The sequence below is a fragment of the Rhamphochromis sp. 'chilingali' genome, assembly GCF_963969265.1.
Source record: "Rhamphochromis sp. 'chilingali' genome assembly, chromosome: 3".
NCBI lineage: Eukaryota > Metazoa > Chordata > Actinopteri > Cichliformes > Cichlidae > Rhamphochromis > Rhamphochromis sp. 'chilingali'.
The window spans coordinates 34,277,605-34,291,434 of record NC_137931.1 but is presented as its reverse complement, the minus strand read 5'-3'; the positions used below and the strand labels follow the sequence as shown (position 1 = coordinate 34,291,434).

The 13,830-nt window shown below is 39.8% G+C and overlaps 1 protein-coding gene across 3 annotated transcripts in view; it reads right to left on the bottom strand.

Annotated features, from left to right (window-relative positions):
* The window catches only part of gabrg3 (gamma-aminobutyric acid type A receptor subunit gamma3), a gene marked incomplete at both ends in the record, with an annotated part of 87,575 nt that overhangs the window by 73,091 nt on the left and 654 nt on the right, over positions 1 to 13,830 (bottom strand). Inside the window, 2 exons of one of the 3 annotated variants that reach the window (XM_080877539.1) lie at positions 4,814 to 4,959; positions 5,171 to 5,223. In XM_080877539.1, coding sequence (XP_080733665.1) covers positions 4,814 to 4,959; positions 5,171 to 5,223 — 199 coding nt within the window. Of the gene's footprint in view, positions 1 to 4,813; positions 4,960 to 5,170; positions 5,224 to 13,830 lie in introns of those variants that run through there. The other 2 variants (XM_080877538.1, XM_080877540.1) reach the window with 2 other exon arrangements.

Below are 13,830 nucleotides of genomic sequence, written 5' to 3'. Positions count from 1 at the left end.
ATAGCAACTGCAGCACCTTTAATAAAAGTATGATTTTACCAAGACTACTGATCCCAGGCCTGCCAGCACTAGTTAGATATTTGTGGACAGGTTTTGTTAGCAAGGTGCCATCTACATCAAGGCTACAAATGCAAACACCCTCCATCAGCAAAGAAGAAATCGTTATCACGAGCTGAATCTTGGTCACATCTGAGGCGACGCCTGCTGTTAAACACAACAGGCTGTTAGGTGTCAACTGGATGTCGCCTGCTGCTGCTGCTCGCAAAGCAACTCGGCTTTGTCAGATGGTTAACGACTGACCTCCAGCTCAACCATGTCTTGCTTGTTCTTTTTGCAAAGATGAAAGTTGTCCATTTTTAAGTTAATACCTAACGAGCAACAACTCACAGAAGTGTGTTCTAAGAAGCCCCTCTTTGTTATGCATTGATTCTAACTACATTACCATATGGCAGCAGCCTGCCACCAGAGGCCACTTTGCAAACCCTGAACAAGAACAGGGCCCTGTTTCAGGAAGCCGGTTTAGTGGAAAAACTGAGTAAGTATACCCTGAGTTAACGAAAACTCTGGGTTTTTGGTTTCAGAAAGCGAGTTCAGATGAAGCCTCAGTGAGTCACTATGACGACACACTCCGTGAAGCTAACCTGCCCCCTAGCAGGTTTACTACAACTAACCCTGACTGTCTCCGCCCCTTTGTCGGAAACCTGACAGTAGGAAGTGTCGGACATGGCGTGCCCCTTCCTTGAAGAGCCAGTAGATCGTGAAGCCCAAATTCTCCGCAGGGCTCTCCGCCGGGAGAGAGTGATCAGAGCGCGTTTGGACATTTTATCATTTCCTGATGATTTTCTGTGTGAACGTCACCGTTTCTCAGCACAATCTATAATTTATTTGGATAACATCCTCAGGCCATATATTACGCATGTGACACATCGCGGACATGCTCTCAGTTCATTACATATTATTTGTATTGCACTTCGGTTTTTTGCAAACGGGAGCTTTCTGTATAATATTGGTGACGCTGAGCACGTTTCCAAGGCTACCGTCTGTCGGGCAGTCAGGAATGTTACAGTTGCACTGAAACGTCTCCTGTACACGTTTGTGGTGTTCCCCGGTCATAGACCCACAAGATTTATCAAAGAGGGATTCCACAAAATTGCAGGTAGCAGGATGACCAAAACTTAATTTATGATGTGGTGATACTTGGACTACTACTTAAATTTTACATTTATTTTCACGGTTCCCAGGCGTGATTGGCTGTACAGATGGCACTCACATTCCAATCATTGCTCCTTCAGTAAATGAAGGAGACTATGTGAACAGGAAGTCTTTCCACAGCATTAATGTACAGGTACATAGTTCCCTGTAGCATTTCAAACTAACAAATTATTTCATCATAGTAATGGATGCTAATTTGTGTTCTCTGCACTGTGAAGATCATATATGATGCTGCCAACATTATCACAAATGTGGAAGCCAAGTGGCCAGGCTCTGTCCATGACTCACAAATATTCCGTGAATGTACACTGAGCACAAAATTTGGACATGGTGAGTTGAGAATACTGTAAAATATATAAAGACCAATTGCTTCAGGGACATTTGAACTGAAGTGTATCCTTCTGTCTTAGGAGAGTTCACTGGCTACTTGCTTGGTGATAGGGGGTATCCATGTTTACCCTATTTGCTTACCCCTTACCCTGACCCTGAACCGGGCCCACAGCAGCGATATAATCTGGCTAATTGCAGGGCAAGAGCCAGAATTGAAATGACTATCGGAATGCTTAAGGCCCGGTTCCAGTGCCTGCAAAGACTCAGGGTCACCCCAGAAAGGGCATGTGACATTATTGTGGCATGTGTGATTCTTCACAACATTGCCACAATTAGAGGAGAACACTGTCCTTCTGAACCAAACATCAGCAGTGATCCAAACCATGAACATCCTGACCCTCCCACGGACATACAAGATGGAAGAGCAGTCAGAGACACCATATGTCACAATCATTTCTTTTGACCCATCACCTCAACATGTTGAAAGAAGAATAAACAGATTTTTTGTTCAACTGGCTTTATTGGTCGCCTGTATTTCCTGTACACAAAGTATTAAAAGATGTAAACCTCATAAAGTGTCTCTGTTGCTTCCTCCTCTGTAACAGCTGTCAATGTTTCTTCATTATTTTCCTGTAGTAAAGAAATAAACAACATTGCTGTTCTACTGTAAACTCATATAATCTGTGGAGTATTACTCACAACTGCATGTTGGTCTGGCTCAACAGGAGGCTGCACCAGATGCAGTACACCACCACCATCAACTGATAGAATATGAGGTTTATACAGGTCACTTATAACTTACAAGGGACCAAATGGCAATTAACAAACATACCAATCACCTTACACTTCATTGTCATTATGCTCTCAAAGACAACCAAGACTGAGGGAAGGCAAAATCAGTAGGAAAATAACTTCACTACAAAATAATCCATTATGGTAAAGAGTTTATCAAATGAATGAGTAGCACTGCAAAGGTGACTGTGAAGAAAGGATGTATGCACATCATGTATTATTTAGAATTTACCCCCTATGTAGGCACTTGTGTCTTGCGGGGTTATTGACTCAGAGGATGTCCCCACAGAGATGCCTTCGGCCACAGGGCGCCCACTGTTTTGGCTGAGGGCCAACTGCTCAGCCTCTGTGAGTGGTGGTGGTGGAGGACCCCCACCTGTTTTTCGGGCCTCCGCTTTTTTTCTGTTGGCTATAACGGGTCACATTTGAGCATACAGAGTAAGCAAATATGTACTTGTAATGTGCTCAGATAATTTCAATAAGTGCTTACAGAAAGAAAATTAATGTAGCCTCTAACTGCAATTGATTTACATCGGACAAACAGACCAAGCACTGTGGCTCATAATACAATTACACCTTACCTGTTTGGACTATATTTTTATATTTCATTTTTACTTGCTGCCAGGAATGTTTGGGGCCTGTTGGGTTGCACCTGCGCTCACATCACGTCACAAAATAAAATGTATAAAATAACAAATAAAATAACATATGATAAAATAACGTGTTAAATGGGTGGAAATCCCTAGATCAATGTTTATATTAACACTCAGGCATTGACTCTGTCGGCTATGTTTTGCCATGCATGCTCCCTTTCTTTTGCAGCTGTGGCTGTGTTACTTTTTTCCGTGGAATTTGCATGTTATCGGCATATACTGCCATCAGAATTTCGGCCTCAAGCGCTGTGAAATACATTGACCGCGCCCTCTTTCCCTCCGTCTCCATGGTGACTCGCTTAATCTGTGCTCCGCTTATCAGGGCTTTATGTATCCTCGTCCGCGCGCTTAACTTGGGGTTGACGCAACTCCGCGTTGATTGAACTAATTGTTATCAGCCTTTCTGAAACCGAATATTCCGAGTTGGACAGTTCGGGGTTACTCAACCCTGCGTATCGTTTTTCACTCTGAGTTTTCTAAACCGGCTTCCTGAAACAGGGCCCAGAAGCAGAGCCTCTTCAGAGTCTTCAGAGTTGACAAACACATTCACTTTATCCAGGAGAAAATGAGTCAGGGAATTACATATCTCTCTCCTCCACTCAAAGTTTCCACCTTCAGATGTAATTTATATTCATGAGGACATGCTGATGAGTTACACCTTGACCCTTTGTGATCGTGGGTCAGAAAGTAAAACCACTAAAAAACTTTACCTGCCCATTAAATGCATGAAATAGTGTCATCTAATAAGAAAGAATGTCCCTAAATTCATTGCTTTAAAGTTATGACCACAAGAGTAGACTAAGGGAGCACTTCACAGCGAATAGCAAGAAAAACAATATTAATAATATCTTGATGATAGTGGTAGCAACAGAAGAGTGTCTATAAGGAGATGTTACCACATTATATGAAACCCATAGAGGGTGGGAATATTCTGGACACGTGCACTGAATCAACGCCACTCTGACCATGGAGAAGCAGCACTCCATTCTTCAGAGACATGTCCCACCCTCAAGTTTGGATTTTTGTAATGAACGAGTCAACAGGGTGATGAAGTCAAACACCTCAAAGCTTTTCAACAACCACAAAAAACCCAAAGAAGACCAAGGAGAGCTGACCGTCAAAGACTTTCCTGCAGAATGGTCCTGACATCCTGGAATAACACCGCACAATCACATCTGCTGTAGGAACAAATAAATTCTACAATATTCAGAAATTCCCTGGCATTGTCACTGCTATTGAAGTTAGACTTTATAAAGTGCTACTCCAACACCTCTATCAGCCAAAGAGAGATGGAGGAAATCACCTATCCCCTGTGCTTCATGTGTGGATGTCTGAAGATTGTAGTGTTTAAATAGCTGATAGTAAGTTCACATTTTAAAATGTCAATACTTTTAGTCCTTTTAAAAGTTTTGGTTTACTTAGTATTGCTGTTTCATTATAACGGCTGGACAGTTTTATGGAGTCTTCAGAGAGGGCATCTTTCATTAATGCAAACCTTTAAAAAAAGACTAATAAAAAGGTATTTTATGTACATTTGTACAAGAACATTTAAGCTTGTAAAATGTTCGGAACAGACTTTTTGGGCTCAGTGTTAGCAGTGGCGACAAACCTGGGAAGGCTTTAGCTAATATTGACACTTAAAGGTTTTAGTACACAGTTCGTGCGTACAGTGTTATGTAGGTTCTGAATTAAACATTACATTTATCTGATTCTAGAACTAATAGCATCCCCAGGTTTCACACAGGTGTGGCTATAAGGAGAAAGCTGCTTTGCATTCAAATTCTGTGATTAGTTAGCTGAGAAATTGGGACAGAAGTAACCCTTACCTCCAATATCCGGTCGCAGTTTCTTGTCATATTCTTTCAGTAAATTATTGAGTATTTCCGTGGCGTCGGTTTGCTGGGATTTAGGAGTCAGCATCTGGTTCACAGTGACATCCTCGTAGTCCTCCTCGGACTCGATTGTTAGAGAGCTACAGGGACACAAATAAAAGAAGGTGGCTGGAAACAGCAGGAGCAATGACACTGACTTAAAACATGCAGCGCAGTCTGCAGAGTGCATGCACGCAAAGACATCGTTAGTGTCACTGAGTCCTTCACGCAAACTTAAGAGCCAGCCACAAAGTTTCCTGAGCATTTAAAGCATCACCAAAACGCATCACGCGACCAAAGGGCGCCACTTACCAGGTATGAAGGGCTGAAAGAAGTAGGATATAAGCCAGTAGCGGGGATGTCATGTTTGTCGCAGGAGGACAACAAGTAGAGATGTGTGAGAGGACGGTGCGCAAGGTGTCGGTGTCTGGACGCGACGGTCACTGCTGCTCAGGGGAGAAAACGTAAGAGCAGCCCTTCGTAGTTTGTAATCCAGCAGAAATGTCATTCATTGTTGTGAAATAGATCCTTCCTCGTGGGAGTGCCTCCTCGTATAGACGGAGGAGCAGCTGGTCTCACCTGTACAGGGTTGCAATTCCTGGATAGCGGACGCTGCTTGTGCTTTACGCAGGTGCGCACACTGAGTGCGTCCCTCTAAAAGCCCCTGGTCCACCAAAAACTCCTCCGTGGCCAAACCTGCGTCACTCCACTGTAGGGGCTACTTTACAGATCTTATTAGAGCTGTTACACCTGTTCTCTTTAGTGGTGTTTTGCTTTCTTTCTAATTATCCGTACAAAGTGCCAAAAGAACGCATCCCTTTGTGAATACAGTATAGATTATTTGTATGCAAGGCAGGAGCGTCTGTGTGCATAGATATGATTATTTTTATGGCAGGAACTAAAGTTTCTTATTTTAGTGGATTTTTAAAATTTAAATGGTGCCAAAAACTCTGACAGAACAGTAAAAGTGATACGGGTGATGTCATCTTATTGCCTCTTATGTGCGACCAAAAAGTTCTATATATAAAAATAGAATTTATATTTATTTAATATTTATTATAAGCTAGATATCGATTATCAGATAACAGCCGTTCTCATTTGTCTACTGATTTGCTTTTATTGATCGACTAATTGTTGCATGTGTTTTAATGATGCACCTGTGAGGCAGCCTCTTTGTTATTCATTTGAAAGCTTGCATATCAAAGTGCAGCAAGAGCCCCTTTAAAGCTACCAAACGCTGCTAATTGGCATGCAGCCTCTTAGAGAATGAAGCCGCCTTTGTGGCCGTGTTTGAGATTGTAATTGAGAGCCCTTGTCATGCTGTGTTTACAGCCCCTGTCTTCTCCCTGTGAGGATGTGATTTATTTAAGGCTGGATGCTTAAGGTGGTGCTCCACTGAATGCTGTGCCTCCATAAAGGACTCCAAAGATGGAAAAAAGGCTCAAACATTATGATATTTATTTTCTAGTATGGGTCAAGTTCATAGGCTGTATATCAAAGATGGAGTTTGATTATTTGAAGGCTAATCCTCAGATAGGCTAAACTGTAGTGGTGAATCAGGAGCAAGCAGACATAACATACTTATATAGTCCTAGAATTTCACTCACCCAAACTGGTGCTCAGACTTCTTGGATGTTCTTTTAGTACAATTAACTGCACATCATCCATATTATTAGTCAGATAACTGCAGAAGTAATGCTCCAAGAGGCACTGACACCACTCAAGAGATCCATTTCTAGGACATTAATAAGTAGATGCCTGCTTTGGTATCCACGTGTCAATCAAAGCACCCAAAGAGGGTGAATTTTTATTACATGCACCCCCTGTCCAGTTGTCAAGAAGGGGGACATTAACTATAGAGCCCAAAACATTTTTTTGTAGTAGGCTGTAGACATGTTTATTTCTCCAGTAAAGTTGGACAATTTAACAGGGGAGTCTATGGGGACTGACTCACTGCTGGAGCCTCAAGTGGACATTAGAGGAACTGCAGTTTTTTTCCACCTCTGTGATGATTTAAATTTTTTAGCCCCAGAGATTGCTGCTTAGTCAGGCTTTGTTTCCCACAATGCAGCTGCCTCCTATGCTCACACCTCCAAAACATGCCTGTTTTCAGTTTCTGTCAGAATAACCCTGATGACAAAACGGATGACATCACCAGGATGAAACTGGGGACTAGAGAAAGTACTGAAGTGTACCTTTAAAAAATAAAAAACCAAGGGCATGAAGCCCCACCGATGACAAGGCATAAAACAAGCAACCCCATGCTGCAGGTAAAGGTGTTTTCTGACAGTTTTATGATTGACCCTCTTCAGGAGCAATCATAATTTTCCTTCAAAGAACACTCTGATTGGTCCTTGGTGGCATTGATTTCAAATGAATGGCTGGACAATAGAGGAGGAGTTGTCCAGCAAGAACACAAAGATAAATAATCCCTCTGTGCCAGCACTGTAAAGCACGATGAGCAGTGAGCCACAGCAGCCTCACAGGACTCACATGCACGGGCCTGGTTGGATGTGTGCTTTAACAGACCCATAGTGAAGCCTGTCTGCAGTGCTGCTGTCACCCTCTGCTGGTTAAAAGTAGATCTGCACACTCTAAAACACTGAGTGCTGCATGTGCTGCTCTAATTAGGACTGTTCCATCCAAACAAGGCTACAACATAAATCGTCCTCATTATCCTGCTGCTTTAACTGGTCACTAATGTGCTGCCTACTACAAACATACAGGCTCAGTAGACCCAAAGGAAGTGATTAAGGACATGCTAATTTGTATTACCTTTGGCATAAATTGACTTTCAGTGTGAACATCCACAAGAGATATTAATTAATTTGAAAAGTGCTTTACAAATACAATATAGTCCACATTTCAGTGTAGAAAAAATAACGATAGTTTAATAATGCCTAAGAGTTTTCACTATTTTTTTTCTCCGTTTAAACCTGCGAAACTTGCCAAAGTAATAAGACAGCATCTATGTGATTTTCATCAATCTATTAGTTGGTTATTAAACAGATTGTTTCCCTTTGTAAAGTAACTTTACAGCAACTCTCGGTTCATTGTCACGCAGCGAAAAGTTCAATATTTCCCTCACAGGAAGTAAAGCAGGACTGTGTTATCTGTTTTTAGAGTTTTAGCGCTACTTTGAAACGTTTCTTTAAATGCTGGCCTTTGCTTTCAGTGAAGTGCACACATGCAGATTCTGGTGGTGAGATGATTGACAAGAAAGCGCTGATTTCTAGCATTTTTTGTGACAAGTGGGAATTTGTTGTAAAACACAGCAAAGTTTTAAAATTCTTTGATGAAGAAAAAATGAAACCTGTTTTCAAATCAAACAATTTCTTCCTCGTTCTGTCAGAGGCAGCATAACCTTTGTTTTTGTACACAGTTTAGACAGTTTATACCACTTAGAAGTTTTCTGCTTACCTTTCATGGTGCTTCTTTCATGAACTATGCATCAGTGCAGAGACTCCACGCCTGCAGGATACCTGTGATATCAGTATTTTAATGTGTTGTTTTCTTTTTGTTGTTGTTTTTTAAGTCATTTCCTTCTCTGCATACATGACTGCACTGTGTGAGCATCCGTCCAAGCTCTAAATTAAAGTTTGCAGTAAGGCACTGATGTACATTGATTAGCAAGGGAGCAGGATATTGTGCTGACGAAATCAAAGGTCGCACAGAAAATGTCAGAATTTGCAAAGATGTAAAAAAAAAAAGCATTGTGGGGAGAAAAAAAAACCCTCAGAATATCTTCCATACAAATCCTTTAATCAATCCAGCAGTTCAGCATCCTGCAAAGCCTCAGTGATTCATGTTCCTGGTGATGTGAGGATGACTTTGAAATACAATGCTGAAAAAGATGAGGCTGAATAATTGTGTGGATGCTTTAAGCATCCACACTATTGAGTTCCTCTTGGGACTTCCGTACACTTTTTGGCACTTAACTACTTCCGCAATTTTCAGCCGATTTTCACCGTTCAAATTTTAAACTATTCTGCTATTTCTGCTAATGTGTGCTATGTCTTTTGGTATTTTTCACTATTATACTTTTTAAAATATTAAGCTTAATTTGTCCCATTGAAATGAATGGGAAACTTCTGCAATTCTGCTAAAATTTGCTTGTTTCTGAAACTTAACTACTTCCTCATATTTTCACGTAGAACAAGCATTCAAACTTTAAAATGTTCACAAATTATTGGGCTATTCATGTGTGATTCAGCTTTTTCAAATCTTTTACCGTTTTACTTTTATGCCTCTTAAAGTTTTGAGTTGCACAATTGTGATTTTTCACAAAATACATGCGTTGTTATGGTTGCTATGCTCTTGGCTTCCAGTGTGCCACTGAAGCTTTTGCAGTCTTCTCTTCATGTCCGAACAACTGTTTGCTACTTGCTCAATTTTCACTCAACTTCCACAAATTATACAGCAAAACGTAGGTATTTTTGCTGGCTTTCAGGAAATGTCACTATCATTGTTGTGGGATTTATAGAATTTTGGCAAATCTCCTCAGACCAACACAAACTCTCAAAACTCTGCATAGAAAGTCAATGGAGAGCTTGTTCAAAATCATCACTGGATTTCTGTAATGAGAGGCATATTTGAATCGTCATATCTCCTTAACGAAGCGACTTTAAGACATGAGGCTTGTCCCGGTATATCTTCAGACACTCCTGACGCTCACAATTCAAGAATTTCTTTCTCACCTATTACCGTTCTGAAATGAGTTGGACTTGTTTGAGGGTAGGAAATTCGTCCGTCGCACAGATTTCTTCAGATTTCAAACTCTGGAAATGAACCACTTTTTTCTCTCGTCATAACTTTTTGTTGGATTTCCACAGAGACCTGAAAATTTCCATGACTGTTCACCAAAGCCTGCTGTCTCTTACGGTGAAAGAATGATATCAATGCTCCAAATAGATTTCGAGTTACAAAGCGTTGTTTGAGGGCAAGTCAAGGCAGTTTTTGCTTCACTCTACTCAGTTATGGTGCATTACAAGTCAAATATCTTTAATAATTCATATTTTAATGATAAATTGTTAACACTGGAAGATTCCCCCATCTCTTCTGAACAAAACGGTGTAAGAATGACCGCTCTAGCCCCTACGGTTAGGAAATTATGGTCATTTGTTTGAGGGGAGTCGTCACTATGAGAAATAGACTGCAATAATCCTGTGCCTCTCTGTGCTGCCTGTGTAAACAGATGCACCTGTTTTGGCGGGAAAACGTAAACAGCCACTCTGATTGGTGGATTCAAATTCAGCAGCTCCCAGGCTGACCTAGAAACTTACTTCTCTCTCCCTGTGTGTGTGTGTGTGTGTGTGTGTGTGTGTGTGTGTGTGTGTGTGTGTGTGTGAGAGAGAGAGAGAGAAAGGCTTTTAATGGGATGATCTCATTCTAAGATTCAAATTCAATATATTTAGACTGGTTGACTGAATTGGATCTTGTGTGTGTGTGTCTCTCTGTGCATGTGTGTTTCCTTCTGTGTACATATTTCTGATTGTGTGGCTGTTATATATTTTTTTTGCTGATTTTTTTCATTTAACAAGTATATTTGAGGGACTCTCAGCATGTTCAGCATTTTTTCAGCTGTCCATTTTGCTTTTCCAATTTTTCTGTTTAACTTATTACTATTGTGCTAAATCAAACTATTTCTGCTATTTTATAAGATTTGTGCTTAATATACTATTTCTGCTTTTAATAGGATTTGTGCTTAATATAGTATTTCTGCTTTTTATAGGATTTGTGCTTAATATACTATTTCTGCTTTTTATAGGATTTGTGCTTAATATAGTATTTCTGCTAAATGTAGTATTTATGCTTAATCATACTATTTCTATATATTTCTGCCAGGCAGCCAATCCTCTGTGCGAACTCAGACACATATCACATATCAGGGCCTGCACGGCTTCCCAGCCAGCCAATCATGTCTGAGGTCTTCCGTTTCCTCTCTCGTCATATCTCAGCGACGGTTGTACAAAGAGCAATGAAAATCGCAGTCAAAGTACACCAAAGTCCGCTGATTCACCCAGCACAAGAAATATGCCTCTAGTCCACCTAGTTTTTGAGTTACACAACGTTTTGTAACTCCAAAAAACGGCGTTTTTCGCCTCTTACCGCGATCTAATTCTGACTCCTCATCACCCTGTTTTTCAAGACGGCTCCTCTCTTTCCCAGTGGCGCAGTTGGTAATGACACGGGTCTGCAAGCTAAAGATCGTGGGTTCGATTCCACCTTGGTCAACATGTTTTTTTTCCCTACAAATTAATACACTGTCACAGACCAGTAATTCATATTCATCATTTATTACAATTCTGCAAACTGTTATGATTTTACCAGCTTTTCTAATATGGACCTCACATTCTTAACACTCCATGGCACAAATACTCTTCCCTTTAGGCTCTGTGTATGTGTGTGTGTATCAATATTTCTCCCATTTTAAAGTATTACTCCTCTATAATTGTATTTCTGTTAAATCAAAGTACTTTTACTACATCTTAGTACTTCTGCTCAATCATAGTATTTCTGCTAAATCATAGTATTTCTGCTACTTTTTGGTACTTGTGCTAAATACAGTATTTCTGCTAAATCATACTATTTCTACTATATTATATTTTTCTTTCTAAATATAGCATTTCTGCTATATAATTGTATTTATGCTATGTTATAATATTTGTGCTAAACCAGAGTATTTGTGCTGAAACATAGTATTTCTGCCAAATGATAGTATTTCTGTCAAATGATAGTATTTGTGCTAAAACATAGTATTAATTTAAAATTACAATATTCATAGTTCATCACAGTGTCTCTGGTAAATCACAATATTTCTGCTAAGTTCTGCTATGCTATTGTATTTCTGCCAAGTATTATGTTTCCTCTAAGATATTGCAGTTCTGCTAAGTTATTACATTTTAGCAAACTTCTTTTGCTTCTGCAAAGTTTTTACAATTTCTGCAACTTTTCAGCTTTTTCAGCTAGTTTTTGCAGACAGCTTCAGCTTAAAGCATCCACACTGCATTTTCACAGGAAATGCAAATTTTTCTAGTTTGCTTTAACTTTCACTCTTTTTTACTGTCCTGTTTATGGCCGCTGGCTGTTATCCTCTCTGACCTCCATTTAACAATGTTAGCTTTGTTATCTTCATTTTTTATCACTTTTCTGACAAATGTGTTTTTGTCCTTTGTCTGGCACGTTGCAACTATAATATAAAACGCTGTATTATTATATTAAAAGGCTTTTGTTAAGCACATGCAATTTAAAACCTGTGAATCAAAGTTAACTAATGATTTTTTTTTATATTACACTTCACTTCTATAATATTTCTTCTGAAAGCTTTTTGGTGATTTCATACTTTATCTAGCTCAACACAATGCCTCCACCTGACCCTGAAGGTTGTGCAGTGACTGAATTTTTTTAAAGGTGGAGGAAAGATAAGTGAAAAACAAAATCACAACCACTTTAATGTTACATTTGGATACTGATGTTACATTTTTTTCGTGTTGCTGCAGAGGAAAGTTAGATTCACATATGAATCTTCTAATCAAAATGCACATTCAGCATTTCATGTATCAACTTACACCAGAGAGCTATAAGCACGGGCTATAGATATTTTGTATGATGAAAAAGTAGCTGCATTATATGCCCGAACATAAGGTACAGTGAATGTGTCCTATGACCAAGCAGTTTTGGAGACATGTCTTATACAGTATGCATAATGAAAAGAATGTTTATTTTTTACTTGGCACAGTAAGTTTCTTTAACTTTTAATAGTTTCCACTTCTGATGTTTGTCCACCATGAACTGTGCCAAACCAAATAAGAAGAGCTTGCAAACAAACAGTTTTAAAGGGCTGGACATGAAGATAGGTTTGCATGCTTTCTGCAACTGAATGCTATTTCCAAGCTGCAAACTTGTATTCATGGTTAGTATAACAGAACGTGAATGCAGCCTACACTTTAAAGTCAAGTGTATCGCATTTGATACATTAATATTATTTTATTTCATCAGAAGGATCAATAAACATTTGATTTCTTTTAAAAATCAAGATTTTTCTGGGAATTATTTCATGTTTCAGGCTTTAAAGGCCTGTGATAGTCAATATTAGAGAAAAAGCTTTGATATAACCTGTAGAAACGTGAGAAGGTTAGTGATGGAAACACAGATGTACCTGACTTTCAGTCAGGTGACTGCAGCTCAAATCCCGTTTGTCTCAGTTCCTTCGACTGAAGGTTTCCTCTGTTTAAAAATGCATTTCCTCCTCACTGTTATTAAGAGTTTAGTCATGAAGAGTTATTGGGTTTGTAAGGCTCTTCCAATATAAAGTCTTAGCATACATTGATGCTGTATAACCAGAATCCTTGATTAACCCGGGGAAAGCGTTCAAAGTGCAGAGCAGGCCAAGAGTGCACCTAGGATCTTCTGATCAGTGGTCGGATGCGTTATCCATTCCACCAAGGGAGAAGTCTACTTGTCGTGTTTATGCTGCTATCAATAGTATACAGCGCCACAAAATCAAATCAGAAATCAGTGCTTTGAATCCCATGTTGTCCTTAAACAAGGCTAATGACTTTCATATGATGGGTTAGCTTGACCTACAGGTTGCAGGGAGTGCCACTGGCCCAGTTCATCAAGAAAATGTCACTTTTTCTTTAGTCTGGCATTTAAAATGTGTGCATAAAGGGACAGAAGGAATAACACATTCTTTAAGCATGGAGTGTGGTTTGATGCTGTGGACATGTGATGTTGGTGACAGCTTATTGTGACTTAGAGTATGGCCTTGCTGAACGGGAAAAGCAACTTAAACAGAGCTAAATCCTTGTTGAACAGATGTGAGCCACAGAGACCCCCACGATAGAGTTAACAAACAAGTGGACTGCTACACGAGCCAGATATAGATGTATGTATTCAAAGGAGGAGCAGAGGAACATGCAGTTGTTGTTCCATCAAGCAAGATTAAGCCATCGTCTCTTTCACTACGTTGA